Below are 26,308 nucleotides of genomic sequence, written 5' to 3'. Positions count from 1 at the left end.
TGTTCTGCACTCATAAAAAGGAACTCTTGGAAAAGTACTAGGTAGCTTTAAAACAATTTGAAAGGGATACAGCAGAAGCAGCTGGCAGGCGGTGTTTTCACTGGTTTGCTTGAGTTAGAATGTCACGCACACCCTGTCTGACCTGACAAACCTGCGATGGGCAAGTCTGGGGAAAATGTTGGGAAGCCTTTACAATAGGCCAGAGGTGGATCAGTTTCAGGAAGCCCTGGCACAGATGCATGTCTGAAGAAAAAGAAAGCAGCAAGTGATGGGGTGAGAGGAGGGAAGTATGTTTGCCGCTGGCTTTTGCTGAATTGTGGCTGCTATCAACAAGCCTGTGCTGTGGAAAGGGCTCCCAGCAGCGATGCTCACTCAGCTGCCCTCTCACACAGTCTATGATGAGTCTGGAATGACCAGACCAGACTTTCAGTACAAGGGAGCCAGAACAATGCGTCAGAGGAAGGCAGAGGTCTTTCCAGGTGGCAGGGGCAAATTTAATGGCTCAGTAGCGTTGTAGTAGATCAAACAGCTTCGGTCATGGTTTCAAACTCATCACACAAGTGACCCCAAAGCTAGGAATGACTGAAGGTTGCTTGGTGGCCTATGTGAAAGGAGTTTGGTGGGTCTCAATCCAGTTCCTAGTAGCCAGGTATCATAACAGCCACCAATACCACAAACTCTTGCTAGCAGGCTCAGCAGAGGAACAAAGGATTGAATGGATCAGGATCAGTGATTCCTGCAGGACAGGAGTGAAGCACGTTGACAGCAGCATAGAGGCAACCTTGTACTGCCACTGCACTTGTCCTGGGGCTAGGCAGAGGGCATTACCCTCTAGGGCCCCGAATGCAACATCGTTCATTAGCACAAAACTCACTTAAAATCTTGTTTCTAGTAAACAGGACAGATTGGGTCACAAGGGACCATTCTGATCATTTTATCTGACACCTGCTTAAGCAGGCCAAAGAATTTCAATACATGACAGCAGCTGATCCTTCTCCAACACAATCTGTGAGTGGCTGGGAAGCCACTTAATGCTTTCAGTTTCAGCTATGCAGGCCTGTTTCACAATCATGCAAATATAAGGCAGATACGTGTTTGACAGTGAGATAAGAGGGTCTGTGAACCTGCTGAGCTATTAAATAAAGCACAAAAGCCCACACATAATTGGACTAAAGTCTCAAATTCTCATAGAATCTGATCCCTCTCTCCTGCATCACACCAGCCCTTGGGAACAGGCAAGCCCTGGTAGCACAAGCATGCACACACACACTCTCTCTCTCTCTCTTAGCAAAGAGCTGGGAAGTGAGTTAGCAGAGAGGAGACATTTATGCACAGGCAGATGTTCTGCTCTCCACACATTGGTGTTGAGGTCACTACTAGAATGCAGCTCTCGCGGGGATGTAAATTGAGACTCTGTTCAGACTCTCTTGTGTTTACATAATCAGCATACTTCATTTGCAGCAACTGACCTCCTCTCATAATGGATAAAATTCTTGTCCTTTATCTAATCAAACAGTCTCCAACCGTCCCTCACTCTCGTACACAACCAACAACAACAAAACACAGGAATGGTACCCAGGGAGCACTTCCCCTCCCCCTGCCACCACTCACAGCAGAGACTTTCTCTCTTAAATATACACACTTTTATCGCTTTCTCTCCAACAGTTACATGGAATTACAGCTAGATACTGCAGAGGGCCCCAAACAAAAATCTGGGAGTCCAACATCCCCAGCTTTGCAGTGAATCCAAACCCAGATCTGTGCGTTTTTAAAGTTGCTCCCCATCTCCACAATGGGTCAAAGCAAGACCATAGAGCTGAATGCTATAGAACTTTGGACACGCTCAAAAGATCCACATCCAAACTTCGCAACTTGAGCTCATCTCCAGGACACACACAACACTGGAGTTTACCTATCCCTGCTTTTGTCGTGTCTCCAACATCCTACTTGCATCCTTGGCATTGGAATGTAACTGGGAATTCCTTCGCCACGCTATATGACGTGCTGTTCAAAGGCAAAAGGGACAAGAAGTGATGGTGGCAGTGATTTCCAAGTTGAGGTTCATTTACTACTCAGTCACAGAGGCAGATTGGCTTGTTTGTTTGCTTTTATCTAGCTGCTACTTGTTCTCTTTATGATAAACTTTTCCCTTTGCAAGTCCACCTTTGCCTGAGCTCAGTGCTCCAAAGTGCCTGGGATTGTCATTTCGAAGAAATGAGTGCACCAAATCTCCTTGTTGGAAGAAGCTGCCCAATAAAAAAAAAAAAAAACACCACCTGCTGATATTATTTTGGTCTATACACAAGTTCAGTCCTCATCCTTCCTATGTGGCTAGAAAAGTTTGAAGCTGACCCCAATCCAAAGCTTAACACATTTCCTAGCAAGAAAACCATATACAAACGTACATTTAACATCCAAAATGGATGCTTTTCCATGCTATTTTCCTTAGGCAATAGCAGAGGCCAACAGAATTAGCGAGTTCTGTTGCAACCATAAAGCTATCGATATTCCTGTTGCAGCATGTTAGAAGTTTTGAACTAACCTCTCACACCAGAGAACTGAAAAAGTGTTAGAAGTACAAAGAAAAGAATCTAGGCTTGGGGAGAGGGGACAGGAGAGAAAAACAAAGAACACACCTTTATCTCTTTTCTCTGGACTGTGCAGAGCCAGTTCTGTTCCAGCCTCTCTGCATTGTGTATCCGGAGTCTTTCATATGTATAACAAACAAAAAAAATTTCAGCACAATCTGAAGCTAAAGGCTCCTCCCCTGCATTTTACATGGTAAAGGCTCTCAGCTCACTGATCACAAAGCAACTCTTACAGTCCTTGTTCAAACAGTTCAGCTCCAGGGTAACAAGTTCAGAGTGGGAGGAGGCAAAGGGAAGCAGAGGGTGGTAACAGTCTTGGACAGACTTTAAGCCCCTTTTATATCAAGGGAACCTGTTCTTCAGGTTGGAAATTGAAACATCCGTTTGTTGCCATGTTTGAATATTGCACTCCAAGCCTCTTCCACATTAACAAGCCCATGGAGATAAAACCATATTTAATAAAGCACACTCGGGCAACACATGGGAGAACAAGTTAATCATTAGCGTATTCTGCATTTGTTTTACATTTCAGACTTCCTTGTATAGTTGCTAGTGGAGTAAATCCCCTATCATGTCTGTTGCAGGCAACAGTAGCAAACAAGATGCTAGATTTCAATAGTGATCAGGTCTGCAAAGAGTTCAGTCTTGCACAATTTTGAGTCCTGTACTGTGGCAGAATTTTAGAGGGTCTAAATAGTTTTCTGATCAATATTTGCAGTTACAGAGTAAGTGCAAAGGGAAGGGTAAAAAAATCACTCTTATGCTTCCAGGCATGAAATGATCACCTTGCAGGTCAGGAAGGAATTGTTCCCCCCACCACACATAATACAAAACAATTAGCCAGGTGCATTCAAGGGGGTTTCACCTTCCACTGCAGCATCAGACAATCTTCACTGCTGGAGGGAGGATATATGATGGGCTACGGCTGTGATCTGCTGTGGCAATTTCAAATACGTAATATTCAGAATAGCCAAGCTGATTTTGAGCAGATCAGCAGTTGATGTTTGGAATGTACTGGGGGCTAGTCTTATACTACCGCGCTACATCGGCACAGCTGCACCAATGCAGCTGCACCCCTGTAGCGTGGCTGGTGAAGACAGGCTATGCTGACAGAAGAGTGCTCTCCCATCAGAACAATTGCTCCATCTCAAGGAGAGGTGGAAGCTATGTAAGGTGGGAAAGCCTCTCTCGCCGACTGAGCACGGGTGTGGACACCGCTTAGGTCAATGTAACTTGCAGTGCTATGGGGGGGGAGCTTTTTCACATCACTTAAGCAGGAGTGTAGACAAACCCTAGGTCTCATGTGCTACATCACATTAGTTCCTCTACCGCAATAGGGGTAAACTACTCTGTGTGCAACTAAGAAAAAGCAATGTGTTCAGTATCTTTTGTAAAGGCCGTATATGTATCTTACTCTAACATCAGCCTTCTTCTCACTGCAGTTCTCACTACAGTATGCTAGTTATATGCTGGCCTAAACACACATAAGCAGCACTAATGTGGGCCCATATTCAGATCAGCCACCCCTCCCTATTCTACATCTTCCAGCGCACAGTGTAATCCTGCCAGGGGAAGGACTTTGTGAGACACATGGGATAGGCAGGTCATGGGGCATCTGATCCGGAAATATGCAGACAATATTCCCAAACCCACCCCAGCCAACTTCCTCTGTAGGGTTCAGAGTGCAAGATTTATGCCCTACAGTCACCTATCAGTCTGGGTTTTTGGGAGGGCATGAGCCCACTTACAGAGATGACTGGAATTTGACCAGTTACAGTCTCCTATTGTGTACTTCACCAGACACTGTCAATGTTGCAACACACACTGGGCCAAATTCTGTTTTCAGTTGCCTCCATACAAACTCAGTGAGGTCCACAGGGATACATGGGCACCTAAGTGCAGAATTTGGTCCCATATCAGCTTCCACAGCATGCAAAATATGAATCAGAAGACAATAACCTTTGCAAATATAGACTGATGTGAATGCATGTCAGTAGACTGCAAACAGAACACCAAAGCCAAATCCTATATAACTTTAGAACCAGAACTAACTTGTGCCATTCATTCACATTGCTACCAAATGACACTTAATTACTAACCCATTTTATTACAATGACTTTGCTGTTTTAAAGTAATTATTTTTCCAAATGCAGGGGAAGGCGGCAAACAAAATTGATAAGTCAACCATCACATTCCAAGCTATTTGCCCCACTGGGGCTATGAATCCATACCTACAAACTGGTATGTAAGTTGACACTGATAGACCTTTCTGTTGGAAAGGCCAGTTTTACAAGAGAAGAACAGCTGCACAGTTGCACTCCCACAGCTCTCCTAGAGAAGAAAAGAGCAGTGATGAGAAATAAGCGGAGAGGAAAACAAGCTGGAGTTTGGATTGACCCCTGCAGCCTGTCATTTGCCCTCAGGGAGGCAGACAGAGTATCTGCTTTTCCATTCCTTCGCTAGCTTGCTCATGAGAGTGGAGAGTCAGGATAGCAAGAAACAAAATGAGGCAGAAAATAAACAGGTAGGCGAGAGCAGGAGGCGACCCACAAGGATATGTTATTTTATTAACTGGGTATCTAGAGTGCTTCTGCGAGGACCATTCAGTTACCTTGCCATGTCACATCTTAACTAGTGGCCCCATCCTGCAACCTTCATGCAAGTTTGCCTTAACTTTAAATATTTTCTGAAATTTGAGCACTTAAATGTTTGTTAGTAAATTTTTACTGGGTTTATGAACTAAGGATCAGGCCATTAACTGCTTACTCCCACTGGGGAGGAGTTACTTGCATGAGTAGCCCCCACTGAAGCTAAGAGGACTAGTCATGCAAATAACTGCTCACCAATGGTACAACAGAGTCACATAACCTGGCTCTAAGTTACAGAGATCTCATTTCCTACCTTCGGATCAGATCACTGATTTCTAGGAAGCAATCTCCAGATTCCCCCATAACAATTGCATTTTCCTTTTGTGTCAAAAGTTGTAAAATATTCACATTCTTATTCCTGTCTGCATAAGAGAAGTTAAGATCTTAAGATAGGAACAGATGAGGGAATGGAAACATTTATGTTAAACGCCCTCTTCCCCAAAGCTGTCCACATTTAAACTGTTGATGCAACATAAAAGCTACACCTGGTTACATTCCCCCACATGTCTTGCTTTAGGAAGCATTCAGAAGTTGTGTGCATTTGTGATAGGCTATCAGTTGTAGCAATTTTTCATTTTTAAGGCAACTTAGGAAAGTACATTACAAGTCAATGCTGCCCCCTAGGCAGCTCTAGAATGTTGACATCCTTTGTTTTTTAACAAAGTTACAGCACTTAGCCCTCACACAGCACTTCATCTCTTGAGAGCACAGTACAAATATTAACTAACTGGGAGGTTAAACAAGTCCCCTGTACTGCAGATATGGATTGATCCTGTTTTTGTCTCCATGCACAGGCGTTTTTTATAGTAAAGTAAAATTGTCATTACTGAGCTCTTCACATTCTTTATAACATCATAATCTCACATTTATATAGTAAGGATTCCAAAACACTGTATAGACTATAGCCCAGTCCTGCAATGGCAGCAAGATCTAGCTGATTTGGCAACTGAACTGGTATTCAATAGCCACGGGTTCTATTCCTGGCTCTGCAAATGGACTACTGTGTCACCTTAGGCAAGTTACTTTGTCTCTCCATGCCTCAGTTTCCCCATCTGTAAAATATGAATATTGATATTGACCTCCACTGTAAAGTACTTTGAGATCTACTGATGAAAAGCATTGTAACATTTAGGTATTATTATATACCCTAGAGACTTCACCCATCACAAATACAATGTCTGCTAGGGCAGAACCCAGCAGCTGTATAACAGTCTACAAGGCTGGAAGTCAACAAATTAAGAATGGGTCCAGTAAAAATCAAAGATGGCAAAAGAGCTACAGCCCTCCCTTAGCCTCAGTGCAGGAAAAGTTGCATACAGTATATTTTTCTAAGTGCTTTAACAATCCCACTTCTAAGTGGCCCAAACAATTCTCAGATGACTGCCTTCATTTGCTTTTTAAGATCTGCTGCTCCACTTCTTTTTCTCCTTGCTCTGCCACGGTCACCTACAAGACAATATTGATTATGGAGGACTGTGAAACAGGAGACTCAAACCCAAAAGTGAAACTCAGTTTAAATATGTAAAAAACATGACTTTGTAGGAATCTGATGTGAAATAAAAACTTTGCTCAGGTTCACTCCTACAGTAAATGCAGCACAGCAACCTCACAGAAGGCACAAGCCAATGGTTGAATTCGTAATTTAACCAGAGATCACTGCTTCTTAAGGGCACATGTGGCAGCTGTCTAGGCCTAATGAAGGAGCTATTCTGGGTATAAACTCACTTTAAAAAAAAGTGCTGAAATTGCCCTTCAGATACGGGTGATTCACATTACTCTAACTGGAGTACACAATTTATATTTAGTAAAGTATCAAACTGCTTAGAAAGGGCCCTGATTCTTCAAAGGCTTACCAATGAGCTTATCTTGATTAAATCCACTGACTTGATGGGATCACTCATATAAAGTTAAGCACTCATGTAAGTCTTTGCAGGATCAGGTCCTTAACAGGTCTGAGCACGATGCTACAATTAACATACATTTTCACAATTACTGAAACAAACATGAATGAGTTCACCCTTAAAGCTGAGCGACTGATGCAGAGAACACACCAAACATACACACACACAAAACCTACAGCACCCTGCATATTCCTGACTGGGACTTTTAGGCAATGTAATAATATAAAATGTCAAATAATTATTTTTATATAGCACCAGCTAAATGCTAGCCACTTTACACAGAAGTGTGAAGATTAAGGTCCCTTACGAGCTGAATTAATGAATACATAATAGACTGTAAGAAATGTCAGCCTGCCTGTCGCTGTTACATATATTTTTCTTTCTCTCCCTCTACTCTTTTTAGTACTATCTTTAAAAAGAATGAAGTTCACTGACCAAAAGCAAAAACTCACCAACAATTACCTAATATTATGTGTGCTCAACTTCAATTCACAAGAAAAGCAAAATTCTGAGTAAGGGCTGAAAGAAATGCCCTTCAGCAGCCTGCAGTTCTTCTCGGTTTTATAGAATCTGGCAGAGATGTGTCTCTAAGAGATCTGATCAAATGACTAGGAGCCAGGAATTCATGGGCCATAATTCCAGCTTTCACACTGATTCTTCGGGGGGAAGTAACTTAATTAAGTATATGTATTACTGAAGCATCTAGAAGCCATAGTCATGACTAGGAGCCCTGCCTCAGTCTCCCCATCTGTCGAACTGAGAGTGAATGAAACCCACCTACTTTTACAAAGATCACTAACAGCCTTCACTCAAGATTTCTTTAATAAATGGCACATATTATATAAGACAGAAAAAGGAACTAGGAGAGAAAAACACTGCACTCTAAGCAACCCCCAGACCCTTTCTCTGGCAGCTTGTCATTCTAGTATAGTCTCCAGCTTCAGTCAGACCCAACTGAATGCTAGGATGTTAGTTAACAACCTATCATTGTGTGTCTGTCCCTAGGCCCATTATACACCTAGTGTTCTAACTGACCCATGTGCAACTGAGTCAAGAGATAATTAACCCTTTGGTTGCTGGAGAAAAGTATGGCACAAGGTACATACCAAACACCTCTCAGAGATGGTATGAGGATTAAACTGATGAGGGGACAAATTCATCCCACTAGAACTAGACCAGGGATGAATTTGGAGCATTGTTTGTTGAGTGTTTAAAATGTTAGGAATTATTGTTATGGTGTTGCCAAGTCTCACAATTTTATTACGACTCTCAAAATAGATGTTTTTCTTAAAAACCCAGCTGTTGATATCAGGAGATTGCCTGGGAGTCTCAACTTCCATTTAAAAAAAAAGTATGTTTCTAGCCTTCGTGGTTGCAGAAAAAATGTGGAAATGTGACACGAGTGCAGCCTAAAGGCTCCGAAACTAGAGCATAAATAAAAAAGAACCCCAGATGTATTATTTAAAAAGATCATAATTTTCAAACCAATCTCAGGGTTTTTGGGGTGCAGACTCATTGTTTTTAATGTTTGGGGTTAGCAGTACTGCAATGACAAGCCAAGAATTCAAAGGCTGATGGTTCTTGCCTTCACTAAGGACCTATTCTAGCATAGGAGGAGCAGGGAAGAGAGGTCATGCTGTTTGCCAAATACTGACCAACCTAGATATTGTATTTGAAGCAAGTACCCCACCTACTGTTCTTTTAGAGAAGGGGTTCTCAAATTTTTTCTCACTGTGGACCTTACTTTCATAGCGAGATTGTTTCATGGCTGCTTCCCCACCCATCTACCGCTGAGTGGGCCACATACTCTCCCAAACGTGATCACATAAAATCCTGGCTGCAACTACATCAGTTGCATCCGTGGGAAGGGAATATTAGGGAAGTACTATTACTTATAATTTGTCTGGTGGCAGCACACAGAAGTTCTTCGTGGTTGCTATTTCTTAGCAGCGTAGCGTCTTCTCGCTGCTGGAGTCTTTCCCTGATGCAGGGAGAAGCTCCAACAGTGTGGAAAGGCTGTGGCAGGGGAGGCATTAGGAAAAGGCTCCAGCAGTAGTCAGCCACTGGAGCCTCTCCCCACTGCCAGAGCCTTTCAGACACATGTAGCTACACACCACACCATGACCACAGCTTGCTTTTCACTGTGGCATGAAGTTACATATACCTTATGTGCCTCTGCCAGAGCTGTGCAGCATAGCTGTAGTGTATTATAGTGTAATGTAGTGATTAGCGTGGATGGTGGTACTGTATCTTAGTGCCAAATTGTTGTCTTGTTTTGATATTACATTGTTGTATCTGATTGGGGTGAGGGGACTGATAAGAAGTCTGAGTCCTGCCTGTGTGCAGGGGCTGTTACTTCCAGTATCCCAAAATACCCCTGAATTTTGATAAGCAACTATTACAGTAGGTTTCACTGTAACCTGAACTGCAACTGGTAAATTATCCATTAACCAAATGGCTGTGGAACCACTGATGGAATAAATACAGAATCTTAAAGTGGAACATTTACATTAGCTTATAATCTCATTTTAATAAATTTTAAAATCTGTTCAGAAGAAAAGCACAAACACAGTTTGGCAAATAACAGGCTATGTCAGGTTTTAAGATGTATAATTGTAGTTTATGAGTTTTTCTAAGAATAAATATTGCTATTTTGTTTCCTTCGTGAAAAAGAACCTGATTGTAAGGTGTACATAGTAGAAACATCATACTGTCCACACCGCCATCAGCCTCAAAATGTGTAATATGAGGCTGGCTGTTTTTTTGTTTAACATTTTCTCTGCAGAGGCCAATAAATCATAGTGACCATGACCTTCTGGACTCTGTCTAGCAGAACACAGTTATTCAAGACCCCACAGTAAGAAACCAGGGATTATGTGATTTGGAGGGTAATTTATCAGCAAAAGCTGGTGATTTTAATATTGTTAACATTGATGTTCACTCATCTTTCTGTCTCTTTTTAAGTGCTGTCTTTCATCAATGAATCATTCACATAGAGAAATGGTTCAGGCATTGCACTATGGCAGATGCTTGTTTACTGAAGACAAACAGCCTTGATGCCTTGTCAGAGAGAAACACTATATTCTCAAGGGCTGGATCCCTTTAGGCCACATAGGAATTAATCTTCAAAGTAAAACCACAAAACCAGCCTCTGAAGCATTGTACCCCAGCACTTCAAAGATCAGGATCTTTGTACGTTTCTTCTAGCTGCTTGCATATTTAATGCAGTAACGCTAAGCGGAGCAGCAGTAGACAGGGTGGAGGAACAATCCACGTGAACTGAGCCCTGAAATGAGCTTTCCTGATGGATCATTTGCCTGCCAGCACAAGTAACCAGCTTCAGGCAAGTTGCCCCCAAGTTTTTTTTTTTTAATAGGTTTTTTCTTCTTTAAGTTTGTCAATAAAATCAAGTCTTTGTGAATGTGAGGAGCTAATAGCCAGCGGTGCTCTGACAGCTATTCTGAAGATGTGCAGTATTGCCCAGGTTGAGTGCAGGGCTGCCAAGCCACAAGTCTGAATGAGTGAGACTTAAACACATAATAAGGAAGGATTCAAGTGACTGATTGAAATTAATAAAAAATTCTTCATCACAAAACAGAGAGAGATCTAAAGTTCATATGCAGTGAGTGAGACTTGGGGTCAGGAAACAATTTGTCCACACAACAGCCAAAATAAATTATTTATGAAGGACACAAGAGCTTGGATCTACATTTGGTCATGCCAATGTCACAGCCAGAGCCGGCACTTCCATTTAGGTGACCGCCAGGATTTGGGAGGGTGGCATTTTGTGGCCCTCGGCGGCAATTCGGTGGCCGGGGGTCCTTCTGCGCTCCGGGTCTTCAGCAGCAATTTGGCAGCGGGGGGGTCCTTCTGCGCTCCGGGTCTTCGGCGGCAATTCGGCGGTGGGGGGGGTGCTTCTGCACTCTGGGACCTGCAGCTGAAGTGCCTCGAAGACCGAGAGCATGGAAGAACCCCCACGCCGCTGAATTGCCGCCGACCAGGAGCACGGAAGGACCCCTGCCTAAGGCGCCAAAAACCCTGGCGCCGCTCCTGGTCACAGCAATGAGTAATGCACAGTGTACATATGTGCTCTGCTCTGCAAGCTTCCCACATGCAGTATGAAGATGAAAAACTGCACCACTGTTAAGCCAAATGCTGATGCCTGGATAAAAGAATTTCTAATTGTGGTTCTAATTTCTAATTGAGATCCTGGCCAGTTCCCACTGTAAGAGGCTTGCCCTTGTGAATTCTGTAGCACTGTGAATTCTGTGGCCAGGAATAAAAATAGTCAGCAAATACTGAGTTTAATTTCAATATTTGTTCAGGAAAAAAAGGGACAAATTTTTCAACAAAAAAGTTCCTGTTTGCCGGCCAGCCCTAAACATGCAAAAATTCTACCTCATCTGGGGGCATTGCTCCTACCTACACTTTCAGTGTGGCCAACTCTTCAATTTTATTACAAGTCTTGAGCTAGTCAGTGTTTTTTTAATAAAGCCCTAGCTCCTGGAATCAGGAGAGTGTGTGAGATTTTTAAAGGTAATAAGCATCTACCCCTCATGGGTTACGCTCCAATTTTGGCATGAAAGTTAGTGCTCACAGGAATCATAAATTTGAATAAAGTCCATGAGAAGCCCAACTCACACTTGCCTTGTGTCAGTAGCTCCTATCCTTCAGGGCTGGGCCTGGCTCCCCACTACAGGTGTCATAACCTGGAACATGTTGCAGCACCACTTAGATTTGACCCATCCATCCCTCCGTAGATTGAGACACAGTAGCAGATCCCACACCTGAGTAGGGTTGCAACCATGTGCCCCAGGTTACAACCCCCAGAATGGGGAGTCAGGGCAGGAGCTGCCACTGCCGGGTGAACTCAGTTTCCAATACCCTCAACCTTCTGTGATTCATCATGTCCCCCCACATCTGTCATGAAATTTACTAAAAACTTCCATGTCAAATTCATAGCCTTACTCATAGTTGCCTGGAAAAGCTTGAAAACCTAAAGAAAGCACCTTCTACTAGAGGCTGAGAAACTGGAAGGCAAGGGAAAAAGAACCCAAAGTGTATTATTGAAAAAAATTTCATTATTTTATTTTTTTTAGGGGGAAGGAGGAGGCTAACCCATTTTTCTTAACACTTTAAGTTAGCATCATTGGGCTCCTGCCACAGCTAAATTGCTCCCTGCTGAAAGGGTCCAGACACGACATGTTAATAAATAATAGTAACATCTAGCTCTTCCATAGGATTTTCCATCACTGGCTCGCTAAGTGTTTTACAAAGAAGGACAGTACCATTACCCCCATTTTACAGAAGGAGGAACTGAGGCACGGAGAAGGGAAGGGAGTTGCCCAAGGTCACCCAGCAGGCCAGTGGCAGGACTGGAATAGAAGCCAGGTCCCCCAAGTCCCAGTCCAGTGCTCCATCCAGTAGGTCTTGCTGTCTCCTTACCATGGGCCCATCCTGAATGGTGTGCGGGAGTCTTGGCGTCTCTGCGACGCAGCCCAGGGGATGGGCAGGGTGGGCAATGCCAGAGGACATCGCCATGGCAACAGGCCCAGGGCACTGCCATAGAGCTCTGGCAGGAAGAGGCCGCGAGGAATTGTGGGTACCGAGTGCGGTATTGGTTGCGGTAGCACTGAGGCCCCAGGCCTGCTCTGCCCCTTTAAGTGGCTCCCGCTCCTCCCATCTTGGAGGCGCGGTGATGACGCACAACACTTGCGCCTCGCGAAGCCAGCCTATTACGTCAACCTGAGCGTATTACGTATATGTTAGTGGCCTACGTGATCTTAGTGAGGGTGCGTACAGCGGACGGTGACCGAGAGAGGGAACGTTTCCTCCCGTCCCCGCCCGCGCCGCTCAGGATGCCGCTGGCTGCGGCTGGGCCCGCGCACCTGGTGCGCTGCGGGCAGAAGGATGAGCTGTACCGGAGCGGCTTGCGGAGCGGGGCTGGGGCAGCGCTGCAGGGACTGGCGGGTGAGGGGCTAGGACAGGGCGGGGAGGGGAGGAGAAGGGAGCGGGCTCGCGGGGGAGGGGAGAAGGGAGCGGGCTCGCGGGGGGGGGGTCGGGGAGGGGAAGAGAAGGGAGCGGGCTCGCGGGGGGGGGGGTCGGGGAGGGGAGGAGAAGGGAGCGGGCAGGGGAGGAGAAGGGAGGGAGCTCGCGGGGGGGGGGGCGGGGAGGAGAGGAGAAGGGAGCGGGCTCGCGGGGGAGGGAAGAGAAGGAAGGGGGCTCGCGGGGGGGGGGGCGGAGAGGAGAAGGGAGCGGGCTCGCGGGGGGGGGGAAGAGAAGGAAGGGGGCCTGGTTCCTGTGCACAGTGCAGTTCCGGAGCTGTACCTGTTTGTTTTCTCCCCCTACCCTAGGTAGTTTTATTGTCACCTTTCAAAGTTTGAGGCCTAGCCAACACCAGCTAGTCTGTGGCTCCCCCTAGCCCTAACAGTCACTGTACGAGGCTGAGAGCTTTACTCATGGGCTTATTAAAAGTACTCTTGGCAAGTGGAATCTTGCTCATTTAAAGGCAAAAGTCATATTCTTGTGTTACTGCGCAGCTGTTCAGGTTATTAAATCTAAAAACGAAACAAACTCCTCTCTTACCTTATATCTCCCTTCCTTGCCTTTTGCCATGTCTTCTAGTTTGGATAATGAAAATGGAGTAGTCTGGTGCACAGTGCTGCAAAGTTTGGGCAATAATCACTGCTGGGGAGTATTTTTTAAATCCAAACTGATTTTGGAATAAATTTTATATTGTTAATCTTACCTTTTTAGGTACTAAGAAATGGTTGGAGTGGAGGAAAGAGATTGAACTTCTTTCTGATGTAGCATACTTCAGCCTCACCACTTTGTCTGGTAGTGTTCATAAAGTTTAGCCATTTATTTGACATGGTTTGGGGGGAAGGTTGAGGGTATGTTTCTGGTGTGGAGAAAACGGACTCTGTTTCTGTGATTTATTTGTTGGTTGAGTTAATTACCTGCTTACAAGTATGTAATGCTTCTGGGTTGCCATCAGTATTGTAAATATAAAGGGTGGCGGTGGTCCTAGAAGTTTGGTTATTTTTATAGATGCCTCTTTTTGTTAAACGTAGATACAGTGTTAAATATTTAGTTTAAGATACAGCATTTATGTAAAATCCATGTGAAACAACCTATCATTTACCATCTTGTTCCCACTAGCACTATTGGAAGAGTGCTTTCTGAAAACAGGGCCTGTATGATGAAGAATTATGCATTTTGGTAGTAAGCTTGGTGTTTGAGTAATTGCAGGATCGGGCCCATAAAAGATTTACAGTTTAAACATAATAATCACATCGTTTGGAACTGAAATTTACGCCACTTTTGGCGTTCCTAAACATGGCATCTTTTTTAACGGAGCATGTCAGTAATGGAAATAAGAATGCCATCTTACCCATCTACTTTTGTCCATGTTATCTTTCAGGTTATCAAACTCTTGGTGAAGAATATGTTAATATTATCCAAGTTGATTCTTCCAAGAAGAGAATTCCTTCTCTGCTTCGACGAGCCATTTTGATTTCTCTTCATACTGTTTTGCCTTATTTGTTGGACAAAGGATTAATCCATCTGGAACATGAGTTGCAGACAGAAACTAGTGGATTTAGAACCTTGCAGAGCAGTGGTCTATGCGGCAGGACTTTGGTACGAAGCTGGGTGCAGAATCAAGTTGGCAGGCTGACAGAACAGCAGAAGAAAACCCTTTTACAAACTGTGTATGTTCTCAAGCAGTGCATCCCCCTGCTCCGTAGGCTGCATCTGGCAGTGTTTTATATAAATGGCCTCTTCTATCACATTTCTAAAAGGATCACTGGAATATCTTATGTACGTTAAAGAATTAATTGATTTGAAGACACTTTTCTTAACGTAATGTAGTATTTTGGCTTCAGCAACAGTATTGAATGTAAAAGGGATGTAGAATTTGGCCTGTGATGATCAGTAAATGGGGCAGTGCCTAATAGTTTGAGAGTTTTCAATAATTCATGAGAGAGGGTCATGTCCCCCCCCCCTTCCTTTTATTGGTCACTGCTAACAAATCTAGGTTAGAGACCAGTTCTGGTCCTAATCTAATTCTAGAAAACAACTGAATCTAGCCAAAACTATATTTGGGGCACATGCATTCACTGCTAGTATGTGTGGAAGCATCAGTAACTAACTAGTGTGATTCTGTTATATGGAAAATCTGATGTGTACGGTCTTAAGTTCTCATTTTTAACTACCTTTTTCAAGCTAGTGGCTTAATGTAATGTAAAACAGCGTCGTCTTTAGGAAGACGATTATGGGAGGAGGTGGTCAAAACTGAGATACTAGCAGATCCATGGTGAGGCTCATTAATGAAAACATGACCTTTTGGATGGTAATTTAGTTTCTCTTCTCCTGTCTGAACTATGCAGCTTCGTGTTCCAGGATTGCCTGGAGACGACCAAAGCATTCGATCAAGTTACAAGCTTCTTGGGATAGTTTCACTGCTGCATCTCGTACTAACAGTCAGTGTTCAGATATACAGCTTCCAGCAAAGGCAGAGGGCAAGGCAGGAGTGGAAACTACACCGCAACCTCTCATATCCAAAGTATGATGATCCTAACTTGCTGGTAAGGGGGTGGAAACAAGAATAATTGTTGAGGAATTTTATCTGTAACTAATGGGGAAATTCTGTGGTGGAGCTCCAATCACAGCTAAGCACCAAGGTAACATAAATATTATAGGTAGGTGGAAGGGACTTCTTCAGATGCTATGTAGAGATCTGCTGTACCTCTTCTATCCCTAATGAGAATGTGTTCAATTACAGTAGCCAGATAGGACACCATTGTGCTAGGTACTGTGCAAACATATATGACAGATTGCCTCAGCCCCCAGAAAGTTTGTAATATTGTAACTTAATGTGAATAAAAAGGTTGGTCTCAGCGCTCCTCCTCCTGGTAAAATGTATCAGAGGTTATGTCTATACTGCATTTTAAAACCTGTGGCAGAAAGGCTCAGAGCCCATGGCTACAGCCTGGCTCAAGCTACGGTGCTCTGCAGCCCCATCCCTTCAGCCTCAGACCCCAAATTCTAGCCCAAGCCTGAATGTCTGCACAGCTGTTCTTCGGCTGTAGAGTCAAGCTGAGAGACTTACTGCTACAGGTTTTAAAACTCAGTGTAGACTTAACCACAGACACCCCCTCCCACACACACACAATTAGCTTTAATTGTCGAAAATCTCATCCGATACCAGAGATTAAATGGATTATGATTGAACTACTCTCTCCTCCAACCAGAGGGGAGCTTTTCAGGGCAGGATTGAGGCATACTTACAGCACAGGCAGCAGTGTATCAACACTTCCACCTCACTGGCCTTTCCACATGACCCTTAGTGTCAGGCCCTGGACTTATGTAGGGCAGCCACTAGCAGCCTGTGTCATGTTGTCCCTCTTTCTCCACTCTCTCTCACCTGTGCAGTGTCTGGGCTATTTTAGGTGCTGCTGTTACATTTTTTTCCAATATGTGACTAAAAACGGTGTTTTCAAAATTGCATATGTGTCACTTTTCTCAACCTTAAATTTTAGCAGATAATTCCCTTTTCATAGACTATATAAGTTATCAAATAACTTCACATTTGGATAAGAAAAATGTTGCCTTGACACTAGTGCTCCTGTTCCTTGTCCCCTTCACTAGAAGCATAGCATGAATTGTGGTCCAGGTTGTCTTGGGCATCTCAGGCTGTGTTCCTCATACTTCATTCTGTCAGTGATACTGACATTTCTGAAATGTTCTTAATGAGGGGAGTGTGTAACTCTTGAGCATAAGTGGATTTGTTTCCATACATTATATCAGTAAGGGTGTTTTACATATTCTGTCTGTTACATTTTAGTTTAACTGTAAATTTATTATTCAATCAGAAATCAGACTGAGGAAAAATCTGTTGTATGCAGTTCCCGATGCACATTGTGCTTGGAAAAACGTAGGCATGCAACAGCCACTCCCTGTGGCCATCTGTTCTGTTGGGAATGCATCACAGAATGGTGTAACACCAAAGTAAGTGGGAAGAAGTTGGCTTTGAAAATGTGGAAGAACTATTGCATGATTCTTCTGGAATAATTTTCAGACTCAGTAGTAAACTAGCCTTCCCTTGGTAGTTAAGAGACTCAAAATCCCTATCCACATTTTGGAGGGGCCTGTGCTTGCCAAGGTAACCAGTTGACTTGAGCTGTAAACAAATGTGGAAATGTTCTCTGCATTACAGTAATAAGGGAAACAGGACCTGAGTGGTGCTGTAAACAAATACACTCTGGCTACACAAACTCAGAACTTTATTGAAGTTGTGAACTTTGATAAATTATGGGATTAGTCATTATATACATCTGGAGATGTGGGTTCCAATCATCATTTAAGTGAACCAAGAAAATAAACTCAGTATTTTCCTGGAGCCCAGTGAGCGTTTGTCCATATTAAACCACCATATAAGTACAACCAGTAAAGCCCAGGAGTGGTGTAGAGTACAGCTGACACCTCCATCCTGGACTCAGCCTGTTAACCCTTCATGGGCCACAAAATTTTGTTCTTCTTCTCCTACTTTTAATGACATAAATGGTTGCATTTTGTTATGGATTAATTTTCTGTGCTGTGGCTTCTTTCATGGGATGGTGGTAAGCGTCTTCATGAAAAGCAAAGCTTCCAGTAAATGAATCATAGGGTGGTATTTACAAATTTAAAATGTCTTATTAAAACATTTGGAAAATAAACTTTGTTCTATAAGAGCTTCCAAGGTGATGAACGAGTCAATACATCAATGAAGTCCATAGTAGCTTAAATAGTGTGTGTTTTCATAGGGCTAGGGAAATGCATTTATCCACAGGGCAGCTTGTCTCAGAGATTTTAGGGCATGTCTGCACTACAAGAGAAGTGGCATAACAGTACCACTGTAGTATAAATGCTACAACAACAGAAAGGATTTTCTGTTGTTGCACCCTTGAGAGGCAGTAGCTAGGTTGATGAAAGAACTCTTCCATCAACTGAGCTGTCTACAGTGGCTCTTAAATCAACCAGTGAAACTTCAGGTTTGAGCACTATAGAGAGTTAGGTTGACTGAAGTTTTTAGATGTAGATCAGGCCTTAGTGTTAACTTCATAACACGTGTCTGCTATCTATGTCAGTGGAGAAGGGTCCGACCCTCCTGATCCTGTGAGTTAAACAGTATCTTTCCCAGGCTCCAAGAATAGTTTATAAACTATTACGTGCTAGCCATAGTCTGTTTTTAACCCTTTTCCAAACTGGAAAAGCTGTTCGGCGACTTTGTGTGGGTAACAAGTTGTATGTCTTTTTGTCTTGTCCTATCATTGATGGATTTTGGCACATCCCCCTGGCCCTTTGCTTTGTAAGGCTTTTGGGACAAGTGTTTCTGCTGAAATGAGAGTTTACAGTAGGCCAGTGCATGATCTAACCACACTACTTGGGCATCAGAGTTTACAACATGCTGACACTAAATTCAGAGGCTAGCCTGTGACCATTCAGAAAAGTGATATTCCTGAGTAGGGAACATTGTTTGTATATCATATTGGATGGGCCCTTTAGAAGAGCTATTAACCTAGATGTCAGTTTTTCCTAACCAGTTATCCCTGTCTCATAGACTCTAGGACTGGAAGGGACCTTGAGAGGTCATCGAGTCCAGTCCCCTGCCCTCATGGCAGGACCAAATACTGTCTAGACCATCCCTGATAGACATTTATCTAACCTACTCTTAAATATCTCCAGAGATGGAGATTCCACAACCTCCCTAGGCAATCTATTCCAGTGTTTAACTACCCTGACAGTTAAGAACTTTTTCCTAATTGCCAACCTAAATCTCCCTTGCTGCAGTTTAAGCCCATTGCTTCTTGTTCTATCATTAGAGGCTAGGGTGAACAAGTTTTCTCCCTCCTCCTGATGACACCCTTTTAGATACCTGAAAACTGCTATCATGTCCCCTCTGTCTTCTCTTTTCCAAACTAAATAAACCCAGTTCTTTCAGCCTTCCTTCATAGGTCATGTTCTCAAGACCTTTAATAATTCTTGTTGCTCTTCTCTGGACCCTCTCCAATTTCTCCACATCTTTCTTGAAATGCGGTGCTCAGAACTGGACACAATACTCCAGTTGAGGCCTAACCAGCGCAGAGTAGAGTGGAAGAATGACTTTTCATGTCTTGTTTACAACACACCTGTTAATGCATCCCAGAATCATGTTTGCTTTTTTTTGCAACAGTATCACACTGTTGACTCATATTTGGCTTGTGGTCCACTATGACCCCTAGATCTCTTTCTGCCATACTCCTTCCTAGACAGTCTCTTCCCATTCTGTATGTGTGAAACTGATTGTTCCTTCCTAAGTGGAGCACTTTGCATTTGTCTTTATTGAACTTCATCCGGTTTACCTCAGACCATTTCTCCAATTTGTCCAGATCATTTTGAATTTTGACCCTGTCCTCCAAAGCAGTTGCAATCCCTCCCAGTTTGGTATCGTCTGCAAACTTAATAAGCGTACTTTCTATGCAAACATCTAAATCATTGATGAATATATTGAACAGAGCCGGTCCCAAAACAGACCCCTGCGGAACCCCACTTGTTATACCTTTCCAGCAGGATTGGGAGCCATTAATAACTACTCTCTGAGTACGGTTATCCAGCCAGTTATGCACCCACCTTACAGTAGCCCCATCTAAATTGTATTTGCCTAGTTTATCGATAAGGATATCATGCAAGACTGTATCAAATACCTTACTAAAGTCTAGGTATACCACATCCACCGCTTCTCCCTTATCCACAAGGCTCGTTATCCTATCAAAGAAAGCTATCAGATTGGTTTGACAAGATTTGTTCTTTACAAATCCATGCTGGCTATTCCCTATCACCTGACCACCTTCCAAGTGTTTGCAGATGATTTCTTTAATTACTTGCTCCATTATCTTCCCTGGCACAGAAGTTAAACTAACTGGTCTGTAGTTTCCTGGGTTGTTTTTATTTCCCTTTTTATAGATGGGCACTTTATTTGCCCTTTTCCAGTCTTCTGGAATCTCTCCTGTCTCCCATGATTTCCCAAAGATAATAGCTAGAGGCTCAGATACCTCCTCACTCCCTGAGTATTCTAGGATGCAGTTCATCAGGCTCTGGTGACTTGCAGGCATTTAACTTTTCTAAGTGATTTTTAACTTGCTTTTTTTTATTTTATCTTCTAAACCTACCCCCTTCCCATAAGCATTCACTATGTTAGACATTCCTTCAGACTTCTCAGTGAAGACCGAAACAAAGAAGTCATTAAGCATCTCTGCCATTTCCAAGTTTCCTGTTACTGTTTCTCCCTCCTCACTGAGCAATGGGCCTACCCTGTCCTTGGTCTTCCTCTTGCTTCTAATGTATTGATAAAGTCGTCTTGTTTCCCTTTATTCCCATAGCTAGTTTGAGCTCATTTTGTGCCTTTGCCTTTCTAATCTTGCTCCTGCATTCCTGTGTTGTTTGCCTATATTCATCCTTTGTAATCTGACCTAGTTTCCATTTTTTATGAGACTCCTTTTCTTTTGTAGGTCATGCAAGATTGCGTGGTTAAGCCAAGGTGATCTTTTGCCACATTTTCTATCTTTCCTACCCATCGGAATAGCTTGCTTTTGGGCCCTTAATAGTGTCCCTTTAAAAAACTGCCAGGTCTCCTCAGTTGTTTTTTCCCCTCAGTCATGATTCCCATGGGACCTTACCTATCAGCTCTCTGAGCTTACCAAAATCCGCCTTCCTGAAATCCATTGTCTCTATTTTGCTGTACTCCCTTCTACCCTTCCTTAGAATTGCAAACTCTATGATTTCATGATCACTTTCACCCAAGCTTCCTTCTAATTTCAAATTCTCAATGAGTTCCTCCCTATTTGTTAAAATCAAGTCTAGAACAGCTTCCCCCCAGTAGCTTTTTCCACCTTCTGAAATAAAAAGTTGTCTGCAATGCAGTCCAGGAACTTATTGGATAGTCTGTGCCCCGCGGTGTTATTTTCCCAACATATCTGGATAGTTAAGTCCCCCATCACCACCAAATCTTGGGCTTTGGATGATTTTGTTAGTTGTTTAAAAAAAGCCTCATCCACCTAGTTAGGTGGCCTGTAGTAGACTCCTAGTACAACATCACCCTTGTTTTTTACCCCTTTTATCCTAACCCAGAGACTCTCAGCACTTCCACCTATGTCCATCTCCACCTCAGTCCAAGTGTGTACATTTAATATAAGGCAACACCACCTCCCTTTTTCCCGTCTATCTTTCCTGAGCAAACTATACCCATCCACACCAACATTCCAATCATGTGTATTATCCCACCAAGTTTCAGAAGGGGAATACAATTATCTCCTACCCCATGTGTATGCACACTACAAGTAATGAGCTTCCAGAGCATCAAACCTGGTGGAAAATGCAGTGGTGCAGCTAAGTTGATCATATAGGAAAGTGTGCCTTTCAGGTCCAGGTATTTGACTGAGCACTTTTTACATAATCATCACTCTTAACCCCAGATTATCCAAGGAAGAAGTGCCTGTGAGTGCTAGCACTTCTGACTCAAAAAGCCAAATTCAGCCCAGCTGTAAGCAGGTGCCATCCATAGATACCACAGGAGCTGTACCTGCTTACAGTAGAGGAAAGTTTAACCCTCAGTGTGATCCAGTATGGTATCATGAATCACATTGTTTGTGCATTCCTTTTCAAACCTTATTAGACCCTTCTATGACTGTGCAGCATATATGACTGAGCAACTCTTGCAAAACAGAAAAATGGTAACTCATCTGTATCCCCCCTCTTTTCCTGCAACTGAGTTAGCTTTTACTGTACATTCAACACTTCACTACCTACAAGACTAAGCTCTCCTACTTGATGTTTGAGGCTGGTGAAATTCCTAGATGCCAAGTTCACACTCAATAGCCTACTGGCAATTTCAGTATCATACACCTAGAGTCCAAAATGGAGAGTGAAACCCAGACACCAAAACTTGTTCAGAGGACTTCTACTTTTGCACCTTCAATGAGCTGTAAACACAAAGATCTAGATACCCACATACCTGATGGTAGGTGGCACATTAGCGGCCCTTTTAAATCAACAGGCAAAGACATGCTTTCTACAAGGCATACTATAGACGAGCATCTTTCCCTAGACAGCTTAGTGAGTAGTATTTCACACTGAAATAGGCCTGACAAATGCCTCCTTAGGTTTGAAGTCCATGTTACAACCTACTTTGAATCAAGTAAATAAATGTAAAGTATTTCTGATCAAATTTGTATATTACCAAATTTTTGGAAGTTAAGTGATTCCAGACTACTTAGACTTGGTCAACTTCTCATCCCCTCACCCTCTTGACATCTTAACCAGGAAAGGGTAGAAGATAACTAAGTTTTTCTATCTTGAGAGCAAACACTATGCAAACTTCAGCACTTCCATGGATGCTTACATTAATTCTGCCACAGATTGTTTCATGTGTCGTGGGTCTGTAAATGCTTCCCTTGTGCCAGCACTAATTGTGGTTTTAGTGTCTGAGCTCAGTAGCCTAGCAAAAGTGATAGCTATTGAGTAGTAAACATGAACTAAACAGTCTAGGCAAAGGAAAGTTCATGCAAGATGGCTCTCACACTGGCTATTAGCTAAGGATCCATCTCTTTAAAATTTTGGAGCTTTGTGCATTAGCAAGTATTTTCTTCTTTTAAATGGATGGCAAAAAAAAAAAAAGTGTGGCACTTGTAAGACAAGATCTGAGTGAAATCCAGTGACAGATCTCAAGCAATAAGCTGCCTGGAATGTTCAGATGATTCAAGCAGTCTGGCTAATAAATGGCACATAACTTTCTCTGCTGGCCTTCTGAGTGCAGCACTGACTGATGATTGGTTTTTCAATAACTCTACATTGTAAGATTCTGACTACGTAAACTGGCCTATAACACACTGAACAAAGTCTGGGTGTAAGTTACTTGAGAGCACTCCTTGAAGAAGATTTAAGTGAATAAGATAAGTCTGAGTTCGTGTACAGCTACAAATAAAATTATCTTGAACATCGTGCTATGAGGAAGGTATTTTAGTGTATAGAAGGGAATTAGTTAAGTGGACATTTCAAGTCTGGAATTAGTGATCTCAGTCTTGGAGGACAAGCCATAGTGTTGCAGTAGTAGCCTACTTGAGGACTGCTTTTGATGGACTTCCCACAGGGGGCCTGTTCTGCCCACAGGAGGAGGTTGATTCTAGCTTGTAGATGGCACAAAAATTCTTCATCTTAAAGGGACAGGAATCTGGCCTAACACTGTAGGAACAGTCTGCCTCAGCTGGTGGCAGTACTCACATGCATGTAACCTCAGCTGACATCATTTAGGGCTGTTATAGAACCTGCAGGGACACATGTTAGTGCTTTCTGTAGCTTTATATTGGAACACTCCATTTTCTTTAATCTTCACATGCTTGTACAGTAGCTTCTGTAAGTTTTCGCCTCTGTAGTTTGCAACCATTTAAATACAACTCTGCAGCAATTTGGTTTTTAAAAGCCCAAACCTATAAAGCAGGGGCTCGCAAACTGGGATTTGGGACCTCTGAGGGTTGCAAGGTGATTACATGCAGAGTTGTGAGCTGTCAGCCTCCAACCCAAACCCTGCTTTGCCTCCAGCATTTATAATAATGTTAAATATATTAAAGTGTTTTTTAAAGGGGAGTCGCACTCAGAGGCTTGCTATGTGAAAGGGGTCACCAGTACAAAAACTTAAGAGCCACTGCTGTAAACTAACTACATTTACACAGCAGCCAGTGCTTAAATAAAGTAGTGGGTAATTTAGGAATGCAAAACCCCTCAATGTTGCTATAAGAACTTTAACTTTTGCATTTCTAACTCCTTTGTATTGCACATGTATACACTACTCCTAGTTGAGCTATATGTATTGTGGCTGAGTTAATGCAACTGAGAGAATCCTAACTTGATTTTGCTTTAATATTTTAGTAATAGCTTCCACTTGTCATCACCAGCAACTACATATTTACCTTGAGATCTGAAAGCTGCCTTTCATAATAACTGAAATAATGGAGCAAATTTTTCATTTCAGAATGAGTAAATTGCTTTTTAACTACCTGGGTCTCTTTTAATGAACATTTTCCTATACGATATTTTCTTTATATCAATAGCTGAATTAAGATCTCATTGCTCATGAAGCACCAGCAACCTGTTTAATATAACAAGTATTTTTCTCTCTCATGCTTGTGGAGCTAAGGAATGCAGATAAGTGATCCTGCCTAGCTGAGAACTAGAGACCTACAAGCTAGCTGAACAGCCAAAAAAAGACACCGTATGGTTTAACTTGTTGGAAAATACTGTTATTTGGGTAATATTGGGTCTTTCATTTGACATAGGAAAACCAGGGAAATCTATTTTATATTATAGAAACAGAAAGGATCACTTCAGTCTTCTCTGCTATAGCTATGAGTCAGCTGGAGCACTTGTGTAAACCACTGGCCTCTCACCTAATCTCGGTGGTCTTCCCTTCCATGTTGTACCAGAGAACCTTAATTCTCAGGGGGGAGATAAATGGTGTACCACTTCTATCTTTAGCAGTGGCTTGGCTTTTGTTTAAGTTCTCAGAAGGCGGCATTTAACACTAGTCACCCTTTTGAGCGTTTTCATTTAATGTGACGCTTACTTTCTGAACCAAGTAAGTTCTCCTGTGCGTGTTCTTCCTTGTAGCAGTATCAGAAGAGGGTTTTATTGTCTACACAGCTGGTAAAGGTTCACCTTGAGGGGCCATTGTAATGTACAGCTTGTTCATTAACCATGCATTATAAAGCTTAGTAAGGTCATTTCTTGTACTAATAAAACATTGTCATTTAAATTAGTGCAGTTAATTTGAATAGAGGATAGTGTTTTATACAGTTAACCTTGCCCTAAAAAACTAGACAGAAGGAAAGATCAGTGTTTAGAATTAGGTAGGGTTACTCATTTTTATCATTTATAAATAAATGAGTAATGAATAAATTTTATCAAATTTAATTTTTTTTGGCTTATTAACACTTGGTAACTTAAACTTTCCCTTTTGCAGGCAGAGTGTCCATTATGCAGAGAGAAATTTCATCCTCAGAAACTGATCTATCTGCGGCATTATCGATAACTGTATCAAGCCACTGCTGTTGTCCCTGACAAGATCCTAAGCTGCTTTATCTTTATCAGTCAGCAAAGCCATAATACAGTTTGGCTTAATCCACAAGCAAAACTTTATTTTGAGCCTAAATCTTTTTATAAAACTTAACTGTTTTGTACAAGCAGTAAAAGGTGATGCGTCTCATTCCTGTTACAAAATAAACTTGATGTACTTTGGTCTACTGCCTTGTCTTGTACCTCAGACCTTGACCTGCCATGTCAAACACTATTCCCAAAAATTGCTTAGAGCAAGTGCTAACCTTATTTATGCTGTTTATCTGCATTTCACTTTGAACAATGAGGAGAATATTAGACTATTGCTCTTGCTGTCAGTTGCAAATACTGTGGGAGGACTTAAATCCAAACAGCCTTTTGTGGCATGCTTTTAGTATTATGAAAGTTTTAGGATTAAGACTTACATATAAATGTTGGATCCTTGCTCCCTTCCTGTTTTCCTAAAACTACAACAGTCCCTGCTGAAGCTTCAGGTGGAAATAGTATGTGTGCATATGCTTAGAGTAGAAGAAATTAGAGTTATGACTCACTGCAGTGGAAATTCTCATAAGAAATATGAATCCAAACAGCACCATTCTATTTTTACAGCATAATTTGGGTTAACAGTAAGAAACTTCTGTGCTTCAATTTAAACTCAAATTCCAATAGAATGTGAGCACACCTTGCACATGTACCTGCTGATGTAAATTGAACACTGCAGTGAGAAGTGCTGAAGATCAGGTTAATTTATGTACCACTTAGTTTGTTGATTCTCACTGCTACAGGACAATACTGTCAATCCCTATTATCACATTTAAAATAGTCTAGCAATTTAAATTAGATTGTTTTACACAGCATATAGAATGCTTTTGTATACACTAAGTTTTAAAACCACTCACTGAATGTACAGTTGTGGGAACAAGTTCAGTAATGGACACTTCCTGTAAGAATCATGAAGAATTTATATTAATTCATTATATATACAGACTGCAGTGGTATCTTCCACTGCCCAAAAATACAAGATTAGTAAACATCACACTCCTACCCA

At 42.4% G+C, this 26,308-nt stretch overlaps 2 protein-coding genes across 9 annotated transcripts in view; one reads left to right on the top strand and one right to left on the bottom strand.

Moving 5' to 3' along the window:
- PLCH2 (phospholipase C eta 2) overlaps nucleotides 1-12,923 on the bottom strand; it is a 323,217-nt gene extending 310,294 nt beyond the window's left edge. For 2 of the 4 annotated variants that reach the window (XM_030537218.1, XM_030537213.1), the window contains exon 1: nucleotides 2,637-2,842. The gene's annotated coding sequence lies outside the window, so the exon portion shown is untranslated. Of the gene's footprint in view, nucleotides 1-1,912; nucleotides 2,005-2,636; nucleotides 2,843-12,582 lie in introns of those variants that run through there. The other 2 variants (XM_030537214.1, XM_030537215.1) reach the window with 2 other exon arrangements.
- Nucleotides 12,924-12,929: 6 nt separating this feature from the next.
- PEX10 (peroxisomal biogenesis factor 10) lies at nucleotides 12,930-25,448 on the top strand. 5 transcript variants are annotated; one of them, XM_030537224.1, is made up of 6 exons: nucleotides 12,930-13,107; nucleotides 13,894-13,974; nucleotides 14,561-14,778; nucleotides 15,528-15,703; nucleotides 17,013-17,148; nucleotides 25,169-25,448. In XM_030537224.1, the coding sequence occupies exons 1-6, from the start codon at nucleotides 12,996-12,998 to the stop codon at nucleotides 25,235-25,237; spliced, it is 792 nt and encodes a 263-aa protein (XP_030393084.1). In that variant the 5' UTR covers nucleotides 12,930-12,995; the 3' UTR covers nucleotides 25,238-25,448. The 5 variants fall into 5 exon arrangements, with proteins under 5 accessions (XP_030393084.1, XP_030393079.1, XP_030393082.1 ...); XM_030537219.1 differs by having other exon boundaries at nucleotides 14,561-14,958; XM_030537222.1 differs by lacking the exon at nucleotides 17,013-17,148 and having other exon boundaries at nucleotides 14,561-14,958.
- The last annotated feature ends 860 nt before the right edge of the window (nucleotides 25,449-26,308 follow it).

The sequence above is a fragment of the Gopherus evgoodei genome, chromosome 18 (assembly GCF_007399415.2).
Source record: "Gopherus evgoodei ecotype Sinaloan lineage chromosome 18, rGopEvg1_v1.p, whole genome shotgun sequence".
NCBI lineage: Eukaryota > Metazoa > Chordata > Testudines > Testudinidae > Gopherus > Gopherus evgoodei.
The sequence above is the reverse complement of the archived record's forward strand: the minus strand, read 5'-3'. Positions and strand labels throughout refer to the sequence as shown.

Coding starts and splice junctions, on each gene's coding strand:
- PEX10 (XM_030537219.1), top strand. CDS start 12,996: ATGCCGCTGGCTGCGGCTGGGCCCGCGCACCTGGTGCGCTGCGGGCAG. Junction 13,975..14,560: donor CAGCCTCACCACTTTGTCTG/GTAGTGTTCATA, acceptor GTTATCTTTCAG/GTTATCAAACTCTTGGTGAA. Junction 15,704..17,012: donor CGCAACCTCTCATATCCAAA/GTATGATGATCC, acceptor TTATTCAATCAG/AAATCAGACTGAGGAAAAAT.